Raw genomic sequence first — 22183 nt, 5'->3', positions numbered from 1 at the left:
CACCTCTTGATAGTCACACCCTGGTGTAATTACTCAGCCCCGTGAATGTAGGTTGAACTTAGTAATTTGCTTTTAATAGAATAAGGAAAAAGGTAATGGAACATCAATTCCACTATTAGTTTCCAAAATATTGTAACTTCTTTCTTCCTAGCAGACTGTCTTCTGACCCTGATGAAGCATTGGAGAGGCCCACATGGCAAGGAATTGAGGATAGACTCCAGCCAGCTCCAGCCAACATTCAAGGAATTGAAGATCTCAGTCCAGCAGGCTTTGAGGAACTTCATCCTGCCAGCAGTTATGTAAGTGATCACTGAAGTGGGTCTTTCTACAGTCATACCTTTGGATGATACCCCAGCCCCAGCTGATAGCTTAATTGCAGCCATGTGAGAGACGTTAAAGCAGAGAACCTAGATATGTCTTGTCTGAATTCCTGACCACAAAAACTATGAGATAGTAAATAAGTGGGTTTTTTTTTAAGCCTCTGAATTTGAGGATGTCCATTATACAGCAGGGGGCTTCCCTGGTGGCTAAGCTCCCTGGGTTGGGAAGATCCGCTGGAGAGGGGAATGGCTATCCATATCAGTATTCTGGCCTGGAGAACTCCATGGACTGTACAGTATTCCATGAACTATACAGTTCCTACGGTCACAAAGAGTTGGACATGACTGAGTGACTTTCACTTTCCTGTTATACAGCAGTAGATAACTAATACACCCCTAAATTACTGTGATCTTGCTGAAAGATATAGCATGACTAGAAACTCAGGCACTGAATAGGAGTACATCCCTCTGATGTCATCCCTAGGAATACTCTCTTGGTGCTCAGAGAGCACCCCATATACTCTCATGCTTAAATGGTATCATCATACTCTAAAAGCCCTGAGTAGTCTCCAGGAGCTGCTGGAGGCATAGGTAGGGTTGTGTTGGGTGAAGTGGATGGGTGGTCAGTATGGGATCATAAGTAGTGATGATGATGTCAGTCTTTCCCTTCTCATTTTTGTCTTCCTTTCCCACTCACTCCACCATTACATTTCCTTTACTCTCTCCTTTTCCCCAAAATTCTGAGGGGCTGCCCAATGACCATTCCTGCAAACAGTGGCCAGGTGATCTCTTGGTCTTGCAGTAATACCACCCTGAAGAGATTTCCTTGGGGAGCAGCTCTTCCTGTTCGTTGAGGTGCTTTCACAAGCAGAGAGACCTCATCATCAAGCTCAAAATATGCTTTCCAGATTAAACATCCAATGTGCAGCAGATTCTTCAGCCGGAAGAATCTGCTGAATTCTGACCCTGGCCAGACCAGTGTCCACAATTGTAAAGCCTATCTATCTATACACACCCCATTCAATGGCCACCAACCTGTGAGTTACTCTGGAATCAGGAACATTTTCTAAACAAAAGTAAGACTGTCTTCAAGAAAATATTCATATCCCTCAGCCTTTTCAGAGCTGCAAATCCTGTCTTCCCTACTGCTCCAGTAAGGGTAGAGGAAAGGTAAAGGGTGAACTGCTACTTATTTTCATTAGGGTCAGGTAAGGCGTTCGAGACAGAGAAGGCAATGGCACCCTCCTCCAGTACTCTTGCCTGGAAAATCCCATGGACTGGGGAGCCTGGAACGCTGCAATCCATGGGGTTGCTGAGGGTCAGACATGACTGAGCAACTTCACTTTCACTTTTCACTTTCATGGATTGGAGGAGGAAATGGCAATCCACTCCAGTGTTCTTGCCTGGAGAATCCCAGGGATGGGGGAGCCTGGTGGGCTGCCATCTATGGGGTCGCATAGAGTCAGACACGACTGAAGTGACTTAGCAGCAGCAGCAGCAAGGAGTGGGACATGTGGCCCATCACCACAAAATTCATGAAGGATGAAAGGCTTCTTCATTGTAGGACATTTATTCCTCACCAAGACATCTAAGAGGGAGATTTCTGTCTACCACTAATCTCAAGGCCTAAGCATTCTCCAAAACGTTTTGAGGCAACAAGAGTCAATTCTGGCTATATTAGGCTAGAGTAACTCATCCCACCCTATAGCTGTATATGGTTCAGGATAGTTTGAGAGCAGATGTAAAGATAGTTTAAGCCAAGTTCTAGACTTTAAGATATCTTCTCACTTTGCAAAAGCCTAAAACTTTCTAGCGTAAATTTTTGTCCTTTTTAATAAACATAATTAAGTTCTTTAGGTAGAGGATATCTGAGCAGGATCAAATAAAGGACTCCAGGATAAAACTGAGAAGACCACTGTCAGGCTCCCTGCAAGGAAGCCTCTTAGACACCAAGAGAGGAAATCAGGATGAGCTGAACTACTCCTTCCATTTCTCACATACAAGTACCAGGATAACTAAATCCCACGCCCCGAGTGCAGTACACAAAGATCATTAGTCTTTCTCTATTAGAAGAAACATTTATTGAGGAGGATCAAAATTCTCAATTTACTAAAGGGAGGTTGTTTTCATCTGAGGATGTGTTCTCATGAAAACTGCAAGGTTTTCTCAGTGCCTGAATGAGTTCTTTGGAGAAATTTCTTCTCCCTGGAAATGCTGGAGAAGTGATTTCTGTTTGAATAAAAGAGTCAGATCTCTGAACACAGTGTCTTCTTCAGGAGTGAGGGGGGCTGGAGGGATCTGGCATTCTTGATGCACACAGGTGGGGCTTGGATGGCTTACCAGCTCCCTGGAGGACAGGGAAGAGGGTTGACTCTGACATAATACCTGATCCTCAAAGGCCACATCTTTTGGGGGATGTCTGACCCCATCTCTGTTCTGTCTGACGCTTGTAAGACAACTCTGATCAGCATAAATAGCTTCTTGGTTTGAGGACTTGGGACTTACCCATTCCTCTTGCCGTAAGTCGGGGAGAGCACCGTAGTTGGAGGGATGTCCCTTACCAGGCTTTACCTGGGTCTGCAGTTCCTTCTTGTGCTGACTTAATTGCAAGGCCTCAGATTCAAACCTACATGCCACCTTCTCTTCTAGGATCTTCCCAATGGCTCTCATAAGCTCGTGAGCTTCAAGGGGCCCATGACTCACAAAGAGAGCTGCACTTTCAGTTGAGTCTTGGTGCTGTGCAAAGGTTGACATGAATTTGGCTTTTTGCTGGGGACTTTCCTGGTCTTTGATTTTTCTCATGAAATCAATCCACTGAAAAAATCGCCTCATCTTGTTTCTGAAGAAACTTTCAGGAGGAAGCTGCTCACTCTGTGACAGAGATGAGGAAGCATCCTTTAATTCTCTTTCCTTAACAAGGTGGCTCTTCTTTCTGCCTGTAGACATCCCTGCTCCTGAATCTTCACTTCTGTATTCTCCTGCTTTGGAGCCCAAAGGCTCTCTCTCTGCAGCAGGTGGGAAGTTATTATCCTGGCACTTCAACAGTGCATGCTTAGAGGGATCCCGCCTCTGCTCCATGCTGGTCCCACTGTCCTCTGAGCGGATGTGCAGCACCTGGGAAGCTGCCGTGTCCCCAGTGGAGACACTCTGGGCAAGAGTCTGTGAAGACTTGGAAGGCAACCTACTTGAAGTCGGGGACATGTCTGTGGGACAGTGGTCAGCCTGGCTATGCTCCTTATTCTTGAATTTAAACTTTAACTCAGTAAGGATCTGTTTTTGAAAGTCTGATATTTCAGAATCTTGGGGAACAGATAATTTTGGTGGGGGACATTGAGTGGTCAGGGTAGTTTCTACTTTAATCATTTTGGCCTTTGTCATTTGGGAGCTTCTCAATTTGCTGGTTGTCAAGGTGTTACAGGATTGTGATTCAAGAGCATGAAGCTCCATGGCCCTGAATATCTCCCTGGACACACTGAACATTGTGGAATGTTCTGAATTCTTCCCCACTATCTTTTGACCCTGAACCATTTCTACTCTGTCACTGAAGTTCACGGTCTCATCCCTTGGCTCAGGTCTGTAACCAGCTTGCTTTATGGGCACCACTGGGGTGCATCTGTTGTCCAGTAGAGTCTCATTCTGACTTACTTTGTCTTTGTTTCCATGTGTGACGGGCTGAAAAGTCTGTCTGCAACACTCAGTTGTCTGAATGTCCTCTGCAAGCTTTTGGTAGGTATCAGAGTATGATGGTTGTGGGGCCCTCTGTCCTTCTTGGCCCACAGATGAGATAACAGGGAGAGGATGATCCAGCATGGGGGTTGAATTTGTGGTTCTCACCTTATTTCCCTGAAAAGTTTTAGATCTTTCTTCAAGAGGCTCAGACAGCTCATCTTTGGAGTCCACCCCAGAAATATGGGTGGTTGAGGAGGGAAAGTCAAATTGAGGAAGAGGCCATGTTTTGGCTTCTCTCAACGTATAGAATTTTATGGATTCAAGAACCTTGAGGGGTAGGCCCCATCTCTGAGTCACACGAAACCTTAAAATATGGGCTTCTAGCACCTCTAGGGTGTTGTGATCAAGAAAAGAAAGCTCTGGGGTGCTAATCTGGTGGCATACTTTACCTCCAGTTATGTTTTTTGAATGTGGGTCTTCCACATTGGTTTGGGAGCTTGCAGAAGGAAGCAAAGTATTGTCGTCAGCCAGCCATGAACGACACGCACCTGTAGGAATCCTACCCACACTAATCTGCCAAGACTTCATGCTCACATGTAATCTAAGAATGTTTTTTATTTGATTCCGATCTATGTCCTTTCTTGAGACATTTAATAATTCATTCCTTGAGTGATTCCTTGACTGACACACACAGTTAGTTTTTGTCTCCAGGGCAGCCCTCAGATCCTGCACTAGGTAGCATTCTGAGACATCTTGTGGGCTATCTTCTGGGCTCTTCTCAAGGATATAGCCAAGATTCTTCCTCATGTCATCCCTTAGCTGAAACTTTGTTGAGACCCTCTCCTGGAAATTTCCTGGGAGACCCAGTTCAGTCTTCTCTATATTGTTGCTACCCTGGCCCTGAAGCTTGGAACGTTGTAACTGAACATACCTGCCTCTTTGCTGAGGTACTTCTGCTAATTTGCACTGAGGCCCCATCAGTGCTAGAGACTCTAGATTCCTACAGGCTTGGAGGTACCAGCGTGGATTTAGCCTCCTTGGAACATGGAGCTCCAGTTTCTCCTGGGGTTCACTGGTGATATGAAAATGGCCGGGAAGGATAGAGACTGGTAGGATAGAGACTGGTACGTAGGCATGGGATGGCTGGTTGACCAATGGGACGTTATGAGCTTGAGAACAAGTGGCTTGAGATTTTTGGAGCACAGGAACTAAACCCCACAAACTTTCCTGTTGCTTCTGTAACACATGCCACTCCAGATGTTGATTTTCAGTTGCAATATGAAAGTCTGATTCATTCTGGAATCTGTGGAAAGACACTCCACAGTCCCTAATTTGGGATGGAGAAGAGGATGATAGCACTGGGAGTCGGGCTTGAAGGTGGGCCTGGGGCTGGACCTGAGTGAAAGGTAGAGACTGGGATTGTGGCTTAGTTTGAGGCAAGCATTGTGGTGGATATACATGAGGAAGGAGACGGGGACGGGAATGAAGAAGTGGTGGAGATTCTTGATCCTGCATTTTGGCTGCAGGAGCATTACAGATTCCATTGATTAAGACAAAGTGAGACTCTAGAGGGGAACTACTACTAGAAACCAGAAGAGTAGCCACTAGGGACTCACTGTGCAAAGAAGGAAGACCTCAGAAGAGCTGGCTGTATTTCTGGTGCAAGTTTCCCCCCAAAGTCTTGACATATAAGAGCTGCTGACAAATGTGAAGCTTCTCTGGTTTGCTTTCACTGTTCCAGCCAGTTTGGGGACCTGTAGTGTTCTGCACACCAAGAGATTGCAACAAATTCCCGGAAGATGTCCATTGGTATTCTGACCACTTCTGTTTTGAAAATGGTCCCTCTTCCTTTTCTTTCTTCTCTAAACTCCAGCAAGCCATTCTGTTTTTTATTTGTCTCTCCAAGAGTCCATGGATGTGAAAGCCAGAGAAAGAATGGCTATTGGCCTCCTTGTGCTTTGTAACAGAGTCTCCCCAGAGATAAGTGTCTTGTGGATGGAGGGAAACATGCTCTCGCTGAAAATCAGAGTGTGGTAATCCTGGGAGGAGCACGTTCATGGCCTGAGCTTGCCACAAAGAGAAGTCTGAAATTGATAGGCTTGAAGGCTCCGTGCCTCTCATTGTTGAAACACAAGTGGACAACTCACTAGGGCTATCTGGAGATGACTTCTCCAGAACAGGCTTCAATAAAGTGGAAATTGATTTAGGTTGAGTCACAGATAAAGTGCCGTCTGGCAGTGGTGAAACAAATGGGGTTGGTGGTGCATGAGGACAAGCAAAAGAATCAGTGGGATTCATTGCCTGGGACAAATCTGATAAGGGGTTGATTTCTTGGGAAAGGGTGGGGTCAAGAGAGGACATGGTATCCAGAAACAATGTGGCCTCTGCTGGGACAACAGGGTCTGCTGTCTGAGTGTCATGTGGTAGGAAAAGGGGGAAAGCAACTGTTTGGGATGGGGAATAATCCACTGGGAATTCGGAATCCAAGGAAGAAAAAGCCTCTGAGGCCAGAGAGTGGCCCATTGGTGAGGGGGGAAAAAGTCAGTTAAGGGGGTCATTGGGCTAGGGGAGAGAACAGAGGAGGGCAGTGAGGATGGCTCTGGCAGAGAGGCTGGTGGTAGGTTTCCTGGAGGGACTGCTGAGAAGGCTGGGGACAGAGTAAACGATGACTCAGTCACAGGAGCTGTGGAAGCCAAAGGAGACACAGAGGAAGTAGCATCTTCCAGGGCCTCCAGGAAGAGCAGCCGATTGACCTCAGCAGTTGCGTTATTACACACCTCACAGAAGGGGTCTGGACATAAGAGTTGACGAAAGCAGGTGGTATCATCATGCTGGCCCAGGGGGCTGCAGGAGATGTACAAAACTACAGCCAGGACCAGGAAGAAACATGAGGCCCTGGTACCTCTGGCAAAAGTATGGCTGCCCAGTGTATACTATCTTTTCACATTCTTCAACTTCGTTAATCTCACAATGTATATTTTAATCCCTCTCCCCAAGGCTTTCACATTCTGAATCTGAGGATTTTTCCCTCCCATGTCAATCCCAGGCTTCACTGAAGCCCTAGAAATTCAAAGACTCCACTAAAAAAGTGGGATACAGGAAAGAAGGAAATGTTTAGTCACCTTTGCAGAAGATAAAGCTCCGTCCTTGCCTCCTCTGCTTCGCTCTGGCAAGTTCTCCAACCTGGAAAACCAGGAGAGTGATGAAGGTAAGAACAAAGAGAACTTATAGGAGGCTAAGTAGAATGTCCTTTAGTGGTACCCTTGGTGGATTGGAGAATCTCAAGAACTAGAATATAAGTTTACACGGTCAGTGATAATAATAGCAAGGCTCAAATACATATGTTGCCTTATCATTCACAAAGGGCTTTCATATGCATTCTCCCACGTGATATTCAGAACTGCCCTTTGAGGAATAAGGGTCAGTGGTTATTTACTTTAAAGAGGAATTTGATCATCCAGGACGTCAGAGGACTGATCCAAAGTCAGGACACAGAGTTCTGACATCTCACATGGCCACCTGTGGGGAAACACCCACTGCCCAGGTCCATCATGGCTTCAAGCCCAGCCATGAGAAAAACGGAATCCAAGAAGTGTCTCGGGCCCGGACTGCCTCCCCATGAGCCTCGCCCCAGGTACCTCTGGTTTCTGAGAGAAACGGTGTCCAGCCACTGACATCGTCAGAGGTCACGGACCTGGGATCTCATGGAAAAGGCAGGAAGGGTTACCCTTGGAGAGCCGGTGAAACAGGCAGAACCTCACCTCTCAGTGTGCCCCCTTTCCTTCTCCTCCTGGTTCTGCCCTGACTCTGAGAACAAAAAGAAAAGAATGAAGTGCCAGGGCTCATTCTCTCAGTCCTCTAGAAACTCAGATATTCATTATCCAGGAATAATATGACTCAAATTAATAGACTTTTATGTTCTTTTTATCAATTTTAAAGTTTTAAAATGTTTTTAATTTTTTCTTCTTAAAAAAATAAGTGACTTTGAATGTACAGCAATAGAAACTTAACAGATTGAAATGCAAAGAGAAAAATTTAATATTTAAACCCAGAATATGCAGAATTCTGAAATAGTTTCAAAATGTGTTGTATATCAATACATGCAATGGAAATATTAAAACGAGAAGAAAGAACAGAGCAGAAAAAACATTTGAAGAACTAACAGCCCAAGATTTTCCAAAATTAATGATAGACTAACCATAGATTGTGGATTCTCAGAGAACACCAAGCAGCATAAATACTAAGAAAGTCTAAACCTGGACATATTTTATTAACACTGCTAGGTATGTGAAAGATAAAATCTTGAAAGAAAACAGAAGAAAATAAGGCCATACCTCTAGAGCAACAAGGATGAGAATTATGGGCTTCTCATCATAAACCAGAGCTTCCCTGATAGCTCAGTTGGTAAAGAATCCACCTGCAGTGCAGGAAACCCCAGTTTGATTCCTGGGTCAGAAAGATCTGCTGGAGATAGAATAGGCTACCTACTCCAGTGTTCTTGGGCTTTCCTTGTGGCTCTGCTGGTAAAGAATCACCTGCAATGCAGGAGACTTGGGTTTGATCCCTGGGTTGGGACGATCCCCTGGAAAAGGGAAAGGCTACCCACTCCAGTATTCTCACCTGGAGAATTCCATGGACTATATAGTCCATGGGTCACACAGAGTTGGATATTGGATGCAAAGTGTTGACTGAGTGACTTTCACTTTCATTTTTGATCATAAACCATGCAAGCAAAAAGAAATTGACTGAACTATTTAAAGTGTTGAAAGAAAAAAATCACTCCAGAACTTTTTATCTACTGAAATTATCCTTCAAAAGTAAAGGAGAAATAAAAACTGTCTCAAGACAAACAAAAACTGAGATAGTCAGCAACAGCAGATCTTGCCTGGAGTAAAGGTTAATAGAAGTTCTATAGGAAGAAGGAAAACAGCATCTCCAGTCTTCATAAAGGAAGAGAGGAAAAGGAATCAATGATGGTAAAAGAAAAAGAAAAAACTTTTATTTTTCTTATTCTCAATTGACTTAATGATACTACTGATACTGTATTGAGTGACCAAGTATATGGATAGGTGAAATAAATGACATCAGTGTTACAAGGGGTAGGAGGGAGGAATTGGGAACTCTGTTATAACAGAACCTATAGTACTTATGAAGTGTTATAGTGTTTATGTGAAAGTAGATTTGAGTTGTCAGTGTATTAGTTGTCAGTACATTAGTTGTTAATGTATTGAATATATTGCAAATTTTATGGCAACTACTAAAATATTTTTATAGAATACTTGATATGCTAAGAGAAGAGAGAGATGGAATCCTATAAAGTACTTGTTTGAAACCAGAAAAGGCAGAAAAAGAGGGGAAGAAGAAAAGAATACTTATAATAAATACTAAACAGTTACAGACATGATGGATATTAATCCAACTATATAGAAAATTGCTAAATGTAAGTCGTCTAAATACATCCAATTAAAAGCTAGATTGTCAGTGGATAGCATGAGATCCAATGATGTGTTGCCTACCAAACACCCACTTGAAAAATAAAGATACTGTACCATGCTAAGACTGATGAAAGAAGCAGGAGGAGCTATATTAATTTCAGACAAAGCTGTCTTCAGAACAAGGAGAGTTATGATGGATAAAGAGGGACAGTATGTAACAACAAAAGGGTCAGTTCTCTTAGAAGACACAACAATCCTTAACATGTATACAGTCTAACAACAGACTGTCAAAATATGTGAAGCAAAAACTGGCCCAACTGTAAGGACAATTAGATGAATCTACTGTTGTTTTTGGAGACTTCAACTCCCCTCTATCAGAAATGGACAGATTCAGCAGGCAGAAAATCAGTAAGGGTAGAGTTGACCTAACCAGCACCATCAGTCAACTGGATCTAATTGACATTTATAGAATACTTCATCCAACAACAGAATACACATTCTTCTCAAGCACACATGGAACATTGACCAAAATAGACCACATTCTGGACCATGAAATGCATCTTAACAAATGCAAACTAGAAATCATACAAAATGTGTTTTTAGATGACAATAGAATTAAACTAGAAATCGTTTACAGTAAGATAGTTAGAAAGGCCAAAATGCCAAAATGTTTGAAGAGTAAACAGCATGCTACTAACAAATGGGTCAAGGAAGAAATCTCAGGAGGAAAAAGAAAAATTTTTAACTAAATGAAAATTAAAATACAACTTGTCAAAGTTTGTGAGATACAAAAGAAACAGTACCTGGAGGGAAACTGATAGCACTGAATGCATCCATTTGAAAAGAAAGATTTAGTATCTTTGAGGAACTCTGGCTTACTGACCTGATCGATGTCTCCCTGCTTCCAAAATATTGAGAAACTTGAGTTCCCCTTTAGGTAGCACAGTGACAGAAGAAGGAGTCCCACCCAACACACAAAGGCAAGGATGGGAATACTTAGGAAGTTGAGCTGGAACTCAGCCATGGTGCAGTAAGTTTCCTCAGACAAAGAAGATGATCCAAATCATCAGAAGTGCATTGCTGCCTCAGGCATCAGGGCATTTAAAGTGCACATTCTAGACTAGAGTTCTAGGCCCACATCATAAGAGGTTTAGCATAAACACCCAAGGTTCTTGAGGGTGGGGGAGGGGACAACACAAGAAAGATGAAACCACAGTCTTTCCCCCAGCACCCAACCCAGCAGATCCATCCATCCCTCCAGGGCCTTTTAGATACTTCTGATCTACCTTCCCAACCACCCATTCACATACCATATATTTACTTTAGCGAAAATTGCTATTTATTCTGCCTGTTACCTAGATATTACCTGCAACCTTCTTATTGCCTAGTGGTCACCCTTTGGGCCCCACATAATATATAAAACTCTGCTGTGCCAAGGGGTATACACCTCCAAGGTCTACTCTGCCTTCAACTACAGCTTCCCCTCATATATAATGTGTCTTTACCTGCATGGAGCCAGAGGCACAAATATATGTCACCCACTCCCCCCATATCTCCTCAAAAAAATTCACCAAAAAGCACAAGTGTGCAGAGTGGCCTATATTAATAAATAGCAAGCATGACAAAAAGAGAAACAAGGGCACGGCACACTCATAGCACCCTATAGCAAACAACATAGAAATCTTGGGTAATTCTTTTTTCCCAACACCCCTCTTAAGCTATTCAGCCCCTTAAGGTTCTCAAAACTAGCCCCCTCCACCCATAGAGTGTCTCTTCCTGCTGCTCCCTCTTTCATCTGGCAAATCCCTTCTTCTCCTCACAACATTTAAAATTTTTTATTTATCTTACAGAACACAACCTGCAGGACCAAATACACTCTGATTTAAGGAGTGGGCTTCTCTTTAGCATAACTTCTAATGAACACAGTTATATTTAGTGATACTTTCTGACTTTTTTGACTCACATCAATAGTTACTTCTTCCATGAAAACTTTTATGATTTTTTTTCTCGTCTACTTTCTTTTCACTGAAATTTCTATTGGCATCCCCATACCTTTGTAGACAATAACGTCACTTTTGTTGATGGTGTACATGTATTTATTTCATCTCCCTATGCTAGTTATTAGTCATTTGCTAGTTGTACCCCTTATAGCTTCCTTAGATTATAAACTGCTGAAATTAAGCCCTGTGTCATTTCCATACTGTGCTTGCCTGCACTCCCTCATTGAGTCTGATGACTCAGTCTTGACCCCAGGTACCTAATTCTTTCCCTCCCCTCTGAGGAGGGTTTACCAGCAATGACAGCTCCTTCCTTTACCTGTCTTCTCCTGCATCCACAGTGCCACCATTGTTTCTACCCAAAGGAAGATACACTTCAAGTCCACTCCATTGCCCATACCCGCCTCCCTTGACCACAGGAGGTGTATTTGTTTAAAAAAGTCCCTCCACATATCTTTGTATCTCTGATGGTATTTTTGGTTTTTTTTTTCTTTTTCTTTTTTTCCCCAGAGGAAGGCTGGTCCTGACTGTTCCCGAGGTCCCTAGGAGTCCCAACTGTAAAAACATTCTCTCAAGTCTGAGCAAGATAAGCTCCACCAAAAGAAAGAGGTTATAAAGATGATACATCAAATATATTCCTCAAAAAATGGCCTTGCCCTAAAAAAGGAAGACTAAAAAACACTAATCCAGATTAAAAGAGACTAAAGACACAAGGCAACTAAATGCAACCTGTGATTTTTCACTGAATCTTTCAATGAAGGTTTTGAAAAAAAAAATTACAAAGGATATTACTCAATAAATTGAAAAAATTTGAGAATAGATCAGTTAAAAGTTTTATGCCATTGTTAAATTATTGTTACATTTACTGAAGAGGATAGATAATTGTACTATATGTAAGAGAATCTTTTTTTCTTAAATACACGATGAAATATTCAATGAGAAGGTGCATAACACATAAAGTATATTCTCAAATATTCAGAAATATATGCATATTTTTCATATATGTGTATACATGTGTACTCATATAAACAGAAAGGAGAGCAAGGGAGGGAAAAAGACAGAAGCAGGGTCTAAGAGACAGAAAAGGGAGGGATCTCAGATGGGTCCAGATGTTAGTAGGTAAGTCTGGATAAAGGGTACATGGCTTTATCATCCATGCAACTTTTCCACAAGTTTAATTATTTTCATATAAATACACTTAAAAAACAGATTATTGTTTGCTGTCCTGGATTTTACCTAACTGTTGAGATTTCTAGCTTCGATTCCTACAGCTACCACCACCACCATCTTCAGACCCCAGAAGTAAACAATGCCAGCATAAAAGTTATCTCAGGTTCTGTCCCCAGCAAGACATCTGGGATCCTCTGCACATTTCAACAGGAATTTACAAAATGTTGAAGAAGAGTACCACCCCCCCACAAAAATTTTAATTATACCCAATGCAGAACCAAAAAAAAAAGGTCAACATGTTAACAGCATGGATCCGCTGATTTTTCTTATCTGGTGCCACCGGGTCATTCATCTTCCAGGGTTTTGTGGTGTGAATTGGTTTGCCAGCACTTTGCCTCTTCTGTTTGTCAGTTACCATTCCTCCACCAGATTTCCATCTTCCAAAAATGTGTTGGCATCTATTGCCATATCCTCTCTCCTTCTTGTCATCCTCAAGCACTTCTTTGGAATCCTTTGTTTCTACAGTTTATTGAAACACAGTTCACATGCCATACAATTAGGGCTTCCCAGGTAGCTCAGCTGGTAATGAATCTGCCTCCAGTGCAGGAGACCCCAATTCGATTCCTGAATCAGGAAGTTCTCCTGGATAAGGGATAGACTACCCACTCCAGTATGCTTGGGCTTCCTTAGTGGCTCAGATGGTATAGAACCTGCCCACAATGTGGGAGGCCTGGACGCGATCCCTGGGTCGGGAAGATTTCCTGGAGGAGGGCATGACAACCCACTCCAGTATTCTTGCCTGGAGAATCCCCATGGACAGAGGAGCTTGGCAGGGCTACAGTCCATGGAGTCACAAAGAGTTGGACATGACTGAGCGACTAAGCACACACTAGAGCACACCATACAATTCACTCATTTAAAGTGTGTAATTCCATGATTTTTATTATACTCAGATATGTGCTTTATTACTACAGTCAATTTTTAAAATATTTTCCTGACTTTAAAAAGAACCTCATAACCTTTAGCCTCATAACCCCCTTCCCCCATCTTGCAGCTGTGAGCAACCACTAATCTATCTTCTGTTCTGTCTTGGTTTCCCTAATCTGGACGTTTCATATGAATGGAGTCATGTGTAGTCATTTTGTGACTGGCTTCTTTCATTAGCATGTTTTCACAGTTCAGCCATGTTGAAACATATATCAGTTTATGGTTTTTTATGCCAAAATAATATTAACTGCATAGATAGAACACATTTGATTTACCTATTCATCAGTTGATGGACATGTGGGTTATTTCTACCATTAACTCTTATGAATACAATTGCTATAGACATTTGTTTACAGGGGTTTTGTGGACATATATTTTCATTTCTCTTGAGTATATATTATACCTAGAAGTGGACTTGCTGGGTCATATGGTAACTCTGGGCTTCCCTGATGGCTCAGCTGGTAAAGAATCCACCTGCAATGTGGGAGACTTGGGTTCGATCCCTGGGTTAGGAAGATCTGCTGGAGAAAGGAAAGGCTACCACTCCAGTATTCTGGCCTGGAGAATTCCATGGATTGTATAGTCCATCGGGTCACAAAGAGTCTGACACAACTGAGCAATTTCCACTTTCCCTTCTTTCATGGTAACTCTATGTTTAATATTCTGAGGCACTGCCAGACTGTTTTCCAAAACATTTGCACCAGTTTTCATTCCCAGAAGCAGCGTATCAGGGTTCAAGTTTTTTTGAATTCTCACCAACACTTGTTTGAATCTGTCTTTTTGATTCTAGCCATTCCTGTGTGTGTGAAATATTATCTCATTAGATGGTGACTGCAGCCATGAAATTAAAAGACGCTTACTCCTTGGAAGAAAAGTTATGACCAACTTAGATAGCATATTGAAAAGCAGAGGCATTACTTTGCCAACAAAGGTCAATCTAGTCAAGGCTATGGTTTTTCCAGTGGTCACGTATGGATGTGAGAGTTGGACTGTGAAGAAATCTGAGCACCGAAAAATTGATGCTTTTGAACTGTGGTGTTGGAGAAGACTCTTGAGAGTCCCTTGGACTGCAAGGAGATCCAACCAGTCCATCCTAAAGGAGATCAATTTCTACATGTTCTTTGGAAGGACTGATGCTAAAGCTGAAACCCCAGAACTTTGGCCACCTCATGCGAAGAGAAAAATTGACTCACTAGAAAAGACTCTGATGCTGGGAATGATTGGGGGCAGGAGGAGAAGGGGACGACAGAGGATGAGATGGCTGGATGGCATCACTGACTCGATGGACATGAATCTGAGTGAACTCCAGGAGTTGGTGATGGACAGGGAGGCCTGGCGTACTGTGATTCATGAGGTTGCAAAGAGTCAGACACGACTGAGTGACTGAACTGAACTGAGGATACTCACCAGCTTTTTGAGTCCCAGTCTGTATTGGAGTTTCCCTCCCTCTCTAGACCTCCTTGTAAGGGTGGGTGGGTGTGCAGCCTTGGCCGAAAAAAGGTCCATGGTGAATCCCAAATATCTATAACCCCAGGGCATAGTTCTAGGACTCACCTCTGGTTCATGAGCTGCAGGTATTCTGGGGGAGGTCTACTATGACTCCACCAAGGCTATTAATATCAAAGGTGGCACCTTCATCCTGCTTGGTGAACTGTACGCACTAAGGGCAGTATCTTGTATATTGCCATCAAACACAGATGGAAGGAAAGCACCACGATCACCTTCACCACCTTCCCCAAAGAGGGGGATGCCATCTTGATGACATCCTTGGAGATGCTGTTTCAGTACTCTAAGATGCCCTCATGCCTTTCTGGTATAAAGCATCAGTGTGCTGTGCTCTTCTCTCAGCCTCAAGGATGTGGTGCTTGGATCAGATTGAGGAGTAGGGGAGCAGGACAGGGTCACAATATGGGAATAATAAGGCATTAACCTTTGTTCCACCAGCAAGTACATTCTTTCAGATGTCTCACTTTAAGACATCTTTTCCTTAACTCTCAGCTGTATTTTGGAGAAGGCAATGGCACGCCACTCCAGTACTCTTGCCTAGAAAATCCCATGGACGGGAGAGCCTGGTGGGCTGCCGTCTATGGGGTCCCACAGAGTCAGACACGACTGAGAGCCTTCACTTTCACTTTTCACTTTCATGCATTGGAGAAGGAAATGGCAACCCACTCCAGTGTTCTTGCCTGGAAAATCCCAGGGACAGGGAGCCTGGCAGGCTGCTGTCTATGGGGTCGCACAGGGTCAGACACGACTAAAGCAACTTAGCATCAGCAGCAGCAGCTGTATTTTACCCTGGAAGATAGGGGACTGCCTAGTCAACATTCCTACCACTGACAGCTGGAGTGGTGATTTTGCTCTGTAAAAAAATTCAGCAACTGAGCAGCCTGAAAAAAATACCCAAGGAAGGGAACCACTTCCCCAAAGTGTCTTTCTCGTAGGGAAACCTCAATGTCAAGTTTAAAGTATGCTTTTCTGACCAAAACATTACATTAACATGACCCACGTGAAACAGATACTTAAGCAGCTTTTATGCTGTTCCTGGACCCTTCGGCAACCAGCCCAGCATCCAGTACAGTAACATCCACACCCAAACACTGCCATTCAAGGGATTCAGGCCCATGTAGGAGCCTCTGGTCACTGAGTTCTCAATAACGATTAAGATTTGTTTCTTCTTCAGGATTATTTTCAGAAACTAAACCCGTCCTTAAGCCTCTTCAGATATAGAAGACCTGTCTTTCCTACTTCTCTAAAGGGTGTAAAACATTCAGTGAGGGAGGTGTGTGGTCTGCTATACATTTTCTTTAAGGCTAAGCCAAGAGGCAGCAGACAAAGCCCATCTCCTCAAACGTCATCAAGGAGGAAATGGTCTTTTGCAGAGGGTGGGGGTGGGGGGCACATGATATCTATTTCTCAACAAGAAATCCAGAGGATTGGTCACCTTTGAGTCAAAGCCAAAGGAAGCAGTAAGAGCAAAACTATATTCTTCCCTTAGATATAATCCCTGAGTTACCCAAACCCATGCCCTCAGCACAGTACACAGAAAAGACATCTTACTATTAGAGAAACATTTATTGGGGAGAATCAACATTCTCCACAAGGAAGGAATTATTTTTAGGTGGGAAGTTTTCCTCCTTGGAAATCTGGAGAAGTGTTTTTTGTCTAAACAGTAGAGACAGATCTCTGGATACATTGCCTTCAGCAGTGGTGGGCACAGCTGGACAGGCCTGGCCAGCTTGACACCTGTGGGTGGGGCTTGGGTGGGGCACAGGCTCCCTGTGGGGCACTGGTGGGGGATGTTTCTCATGCAATTGCTGGTCCTTAAATGCCACAGCTTTCTGGGGCTGTCTTTTCTTTTTTCTGATCTGCCTTGTACTTGGAGGATAGCTCTGACCAGCCAAGATAGCTTCTTGGTGACAGGACTTGGTATTTGTCACTTTAGAGGGAGCCTTGGAGTTGAAAGGATGTCCCCGGACAGGCTCTGTGTGGACCTGTACTCCAGCCTTTTTTTGAGATTGCCCAAAGTGCACCAGGGAAAGAGGGTCCTCTTGAGAGCTGGTGGCATCTAATGCATGCCGATAACCCAGTTTCTCCTCTAGGAACTTCCTGATGTCTGTCACGATTTTCTGAGCTTCTGTTGATCCATTACCAGCAGCTCTACTTTCAACTAGGCCTCTGCTCTGCGCACTTGATATGGGGCTGCCCTTTTCCTGGGGATCTTCTCGCCTTTTCCGTTTTTCCCCAGGATACAGCCACTGCAAAAAGTGCTTCATTCTTTTTCTGATATGGCCTTCAGGAAGAGACTGTCCTTTCTTTGAAAGGGTCTGGGAAGACTTGCTCACAAGCATCTCCTCTCGTACCGTCTCCTGAGGAGGGAAACTCTTCCTCCTAAGCTGGGATGTCCCCAGCTCTGCATCCCCTCCACCTAGCTCTTCTGCTCTGCACCCTGGGGAGCTCACTCTCTTCACGGTTGGTGGGAAATTCTTATCCTGGCACCTCTGGAAGCCATGCTTAGGGACCCAGGGTTCCTGTTGCTGCTCCATCCTGATTCCTCTGTCCTCCACATGGACATGCAGCACCTGGGACTCTCCTGTGTCCCCACCTGAGATGCCCTGGCCAGGAATCGGTGAGGCCTTGTAAGTCAAGTTATCTGAAGCAAGGGACATGTCCGTGGGTTGGCTTTGAGCTTGGCTATGCTTTCTCTTCTCCAATCTAAACTTTAACTCATCAAGCAGTTGTTCTTTAAGGGATACGCGTTTAGGATCTTGGGGAACTGGTAGTTTGGGTGGGGGGCTTTCAGTGGTCACAGTAGTTTCTGCTTTATTCTCATTCACATTTGTTATTTGGGAGCTCCCTGATTTGTTGGTTCTCAACATGTCATTCGTTTTTAATTGAAGAGACTCAAGCTCCTCAGCCTTGACTATCTCCCTAGACACTTTGGGCATAGAAACAGGTTCTGACTTCACCTTTTTACCCTGTTGCATTTTTCCTTTATCACTGGAACTCATACTCTTATACTTTGGCTCAAATCTGGCTCCAGCTTGCTTTGCAAGTGGCTTTCGGGGATACCCATCAGCTAGTTGCACCTGTCTATGACTTCCTCTCCCTGTGATGCAGAGTGAGACAGGCAGACGAATCTGTCTGGGATCCTTAATTTTCTGAACATCCTCTGCAAGTTCATGGTTGACAGCAGAGTGTGATTGTCTCAGGACCCTCTGTCCTCCTTTCCCCACGGGTGAGGTGGCAGGCGGACAGTGACCCAGGACAGGGGCTGAATTGGTTGTTCCCACTTTGTTTCCATGGAAAGATTTAGAGCTTCTGCTAAAAGACTTGGAGTTCCCAAATTTGGAGTCTGGCTCAGAAATCGCATTGGTTGAGGAGGCAAAGCTGGCATGGGACAAGGACTGGGATGAGGCATCTTTCAGTTTAAATATTTGTATGGATTCAAGGACCTTGGAAGGAAGGCCCCACAACATCCTCATACGAAACCTTTTAATATGTGCTTCCAGCATCTGCTGTGCACTGGGATCAACAAAAGTCAGGTCCTGGAAGGTATTCAAGGAATAGCACTCACCCACTGATGATGGCAAACTTCTCTCTTTCATTTCGGTGTGGGATTTTGCAGAAAGCATCAATGTTTGCTTGATGGCATGCCATGAACTATGCACAGTCCCAGGGAGTCGACCCTCATTTATTTCCTCAAACTTCTTACTCAAATGTACTTTTAGGACATTTTCAAGTTGTAGACTCTCTGCTGACCCCCTTAAATTTTTCTCTGAGAGACTCACGATCTGACTGTTTATGTTTTTCTCAGAGTCATGCCCCAGATCCTTATCTGAAGAGCTGTTTGGGTCTTTCAACAGGTGATCTTCCTGACCATTCTCTTGGCTATGTTCCTGATCTTTCCCCACATCTTTCTCTAGCTGGAGCATTTCCGAGCTTCTCTCACGGAAGCTTCCAGGTTGAATCAATTCAACACTTACATGTTTGCTACTCTGACCCTTAAACACAGAGATCAGTGAGACTCCATCACTGCTCTCTGACATAGATGCCTCTAGAAAACCATCTGGAGGCAACATGAGTGACACAGACTCTCTGATTCTCCGGGGCAGGCCCCACCGGTGTTGAATGAGCCTCTTTCGAAGGTGATGCTCGAGTTTCTTCCGAAGTTCATCGCTGAGAGCAAACTCCCCAGGAAGGATGGAGACTGAAACATGGGCCTGAGGGTGCTGGTGGTGAGAAGTGTTAGGTGCTAATGGACAAAAGGCTTCCTGAGATCTTTGGATCACAGAGGGTAAGCCCCACAAACTTTCCTGTTGTTTCTGCAACACGTTCCATTCCAGCTGTTGAATTTCAGATGAGGAGAGAGATTCTGATTCATTCTGAGGTCTATGGAAATACACTCCACAGATCCTAACCTGGGGTAGAGGACCAGGTGGTGTGACGAGGAGTGGGGATTTTGGGTCAGCTTGGGACTGGACCTGAGTGAGAGGTAGGGGCTGAGATTGAGGCAGGGTTTGAGGCAAGGGTTCAGGCTGAATCTCAGGCAAGGACAGAGGTTGGGGATGGGGAAGTCCTGGGGATTCTTGGCCTGTAGAGGCATTTGAGTTTCTATTGAAAATAAAGTTTAAGGAACTGTCACTGGAGACATGAATGGCAGAGGGCAAGGACTCACTGTGTAGAGATGGGAGACCCCAGAAGAGCTGGGTAGGTTTTTGCTGTAATTGGTCCTCCACGGTCTTAGGATATGGGGGTTGTTGATGCACAGGTTTATCAGCAACTGACTCTAACATGATCCCTGAGGGATTTAGTTGATAGTCTGGCCTCAATTGTTCTGGAAAAGAATCTTTTTTCTTTTCCTTTTCTTTCCACATCAGGAAATCGCTCCTCTTTTGTACTTGTCTCTCCAGGAGTGCTAGGACATCAGGGCTGAGACATGAGAGATTGCCAGGCTCTATGAGGTTGGCTGCAGGGTCTCCCCCAAAAGAGGCCTCTGAAGAGTGAAGGGCGAAAAACTCTTGATTGAAATCACATTGTGCCAACGTGGAAGGGATTAAGTCTTTGGCACCATGAGCTTGCCACCAGGAGAAGTCTGAAATTGACAGGCTTGAATGATCAATACCTGTAAGTGTTGGAACATAAGGGGACAACACGCCAGGGCTTTCTGTAGGCAAATTCTCAGGAACAGGAGTCAGTAAGATGGCAACTGATTTAGACTGAGTGACAGTTAAAGTGCAGTCTGGCTGTGGTAAAACAGACAGGCTTGGTGGTGCGAAAGAATCAGCGGGCTTCATTGCTTGGGACAAATCTGATAAGAGGTTGATATCATGGGAAAGGGTGGGGTCAAGGGAAAAGATAGTATTCAGAGACAAAGTGGCCTCTGGTGGGAGAACAGGACATGCTGTCTGCATGTCATGTGGTAGGAGAGGGGGAAAGGCAAGGGGTTGGGGTGAGGAATAATCTACTGGGAATTCGGAATCCAAGGAAGTAAAAGGCTCTAATGCCAGAGTGTGACCCAATGGTGAGGGTGACAAAAAGTCAGCTAAGGGGGTCATGGAGCTAGGTGAAAGAATGGAGAGGGGCAATGGGGAAGGCTCAGGCAGAGAGGCTGGTACTAGATCTCCTGGAGAGACTGCTGAGAAGGCAGGGGACAGAGTCAATGATGAATCGGCCACAGGAGCTGTGGAAGCCAAAGGGGACATAGAGGAAGCAGAATCTTCCAGGGTCTCCGGGAACAGCAGCCAATTGACTTCAGCAGTTGCATTATTGCACACCTCACAGAAGGGATCTGGACACAAGAGCTGACGAAAGCGGATGGTATCATCGTGCCGGCCCAGGGGGCTGCAGGAGACAGGAAGTACAAAGATGCAACCAGGACCAGAATAAGGAAAGGGGGACCTGCTGGCCTGGCAGGGGTGGGCTGGAGCCTGCTGACCCTTTACATTGCTCCACATCCATGACTTCACAACATACTTAATAACCCTCACCTTAAGGCCTTCATCACATACTCATTCCTATGCTACCCCCTCTGGTGACTCCAGTAGGTTGCACGGAATCCCAGGAATTGCAGAGAACATGCTAAGGAGGGATCAGGAAAGAAGGGGAAAGACTAGTCACCTTTTCAGAATAGAAATCAGCTTCGTTTTTTCCTCTGTTTCTATCTGGTGAAATCTCCAACCTGAGAAACCAGGAGAGTGGGTTACACATAAGGAAGGCAGGAGCATAGGTATAATGTAAGAGTCTCCTTATGGGAAACCCTTGGGATATTAGACTCTGAAAGACCCAAGAATTAGTAGATGAGATCAAATGGTCAGTTAGTTTATATGTGTGTTGCTTCACCTTAGTACTTTCACATGCCTTATATCTCATGTGATGCTCAAAACCACCATGTGAAATGCAGAGATCAGTGTGGCCTCAGAGAGCAATGTGATTATCCAGGAAGTCAGAGGACTGATACAACGTCAGGACACAGAAGTTCTGACTGTTGACATCTCACATGGCCACCTGTGGGGAAACACCCACTGCCCAGGTCCATCATGGCTTCAAGCCCAGCCATGAGAAAAACGGAATCCGAGAAGTGTCTCAGGCTCGGACTGCCTCCCCATGAGCCTCGCCCCAGGTACCTCTGGTTTCTGAGAGAAACGGTGTCTAGCCACTGACATCGTCAGAGGTCACGGACCTGGGATCTCATGGAAAAGGCAGGAAGGGTCACCCTTGGAGAGCCGGTGAAACAGGCAGAACCTCACCTCTCAGTGTGCCCCCTTTCCTTCTCCTCCTGGTTCTGCCCTGACGCTGAGAACAAAAAGAAAAGAATGAAGTGCCGGGGCTCATTCTCTCAGTCCTCTAGAAACTCAGATATTCATTATCCAGGAATAATATGACTCTAATCTTTCTGTTCCTTCCTTTTGTCAATTTTAAAGGTTTAAAATGTTTTCAACTTTTTTTTCCTTAAAAAGCCCAAAAAAGACTTTTGTCTCTGAAGTCCACCCTTGATAGTCTCAGTCAGAAGTCACCTGCCCAAGGAGGGCATAGCATCTGAGGCTAACAGTCAACATCTGTGTCCCTCAGATAGGACCTTGGATCCTGACTCAGGCTTCAGCCTCTG

At 44.4% G+C, this 22183-nt stretch overlaps 2 protein-coding genes across 2 annotated transcripts; both read right to left on the bottom strand.

The window, feature by feature from the left end:
* Positions 1-2486: 2486 nt before the first annotated feature.
* Positions 2487-6878, bottom strand: LOC128052012 (spermatogenesis-associated protein 31D1-like). Its single transcript, XM_052644479.1, is given in 3 exon segments — positions 2487-6529; positions 6532-6842; positions 6844-6878. Coding segments are annotated over 3 exon segments (4389 nt in total).
* A 9814-nt stretch (positions 6879-16692) lies between these two features.
* On the bottom strand, positions 16693-21909 carry LOC128052059 (spermatogenesis-associated protein 31D1-like). Its single transcript, XM_052644525.1, is given in 4 exon segments — positions 16693-16721; positions 16724-20919; positions 21196-21256; positions 21825-21909. Coding segments are annotated over 4 exon segments (4371 nt in total).
* Positions 21910-22183: the final 274 nt, after the last annotated feature.

This window comes from Budorcas taxicolor, chromosome 8, assembly GCF_023091745.1.
Source record: "Budorcas taxicolor isolate Tak-1 chromosome 8, Takin1.1, whole genome shotgun sequence".
Lineage (NCBI taxonomy): Eukaryota > Metazoa > Chordata > Mammalia > Artiodactyla > Bovidae > Budorcas > Budorcas taxicolor.
The sequence above is the reverse complement of the archived record's forward strand: the minus strand, read 5'-3'. Positions and strand labels throughout refer to the sequence as shown.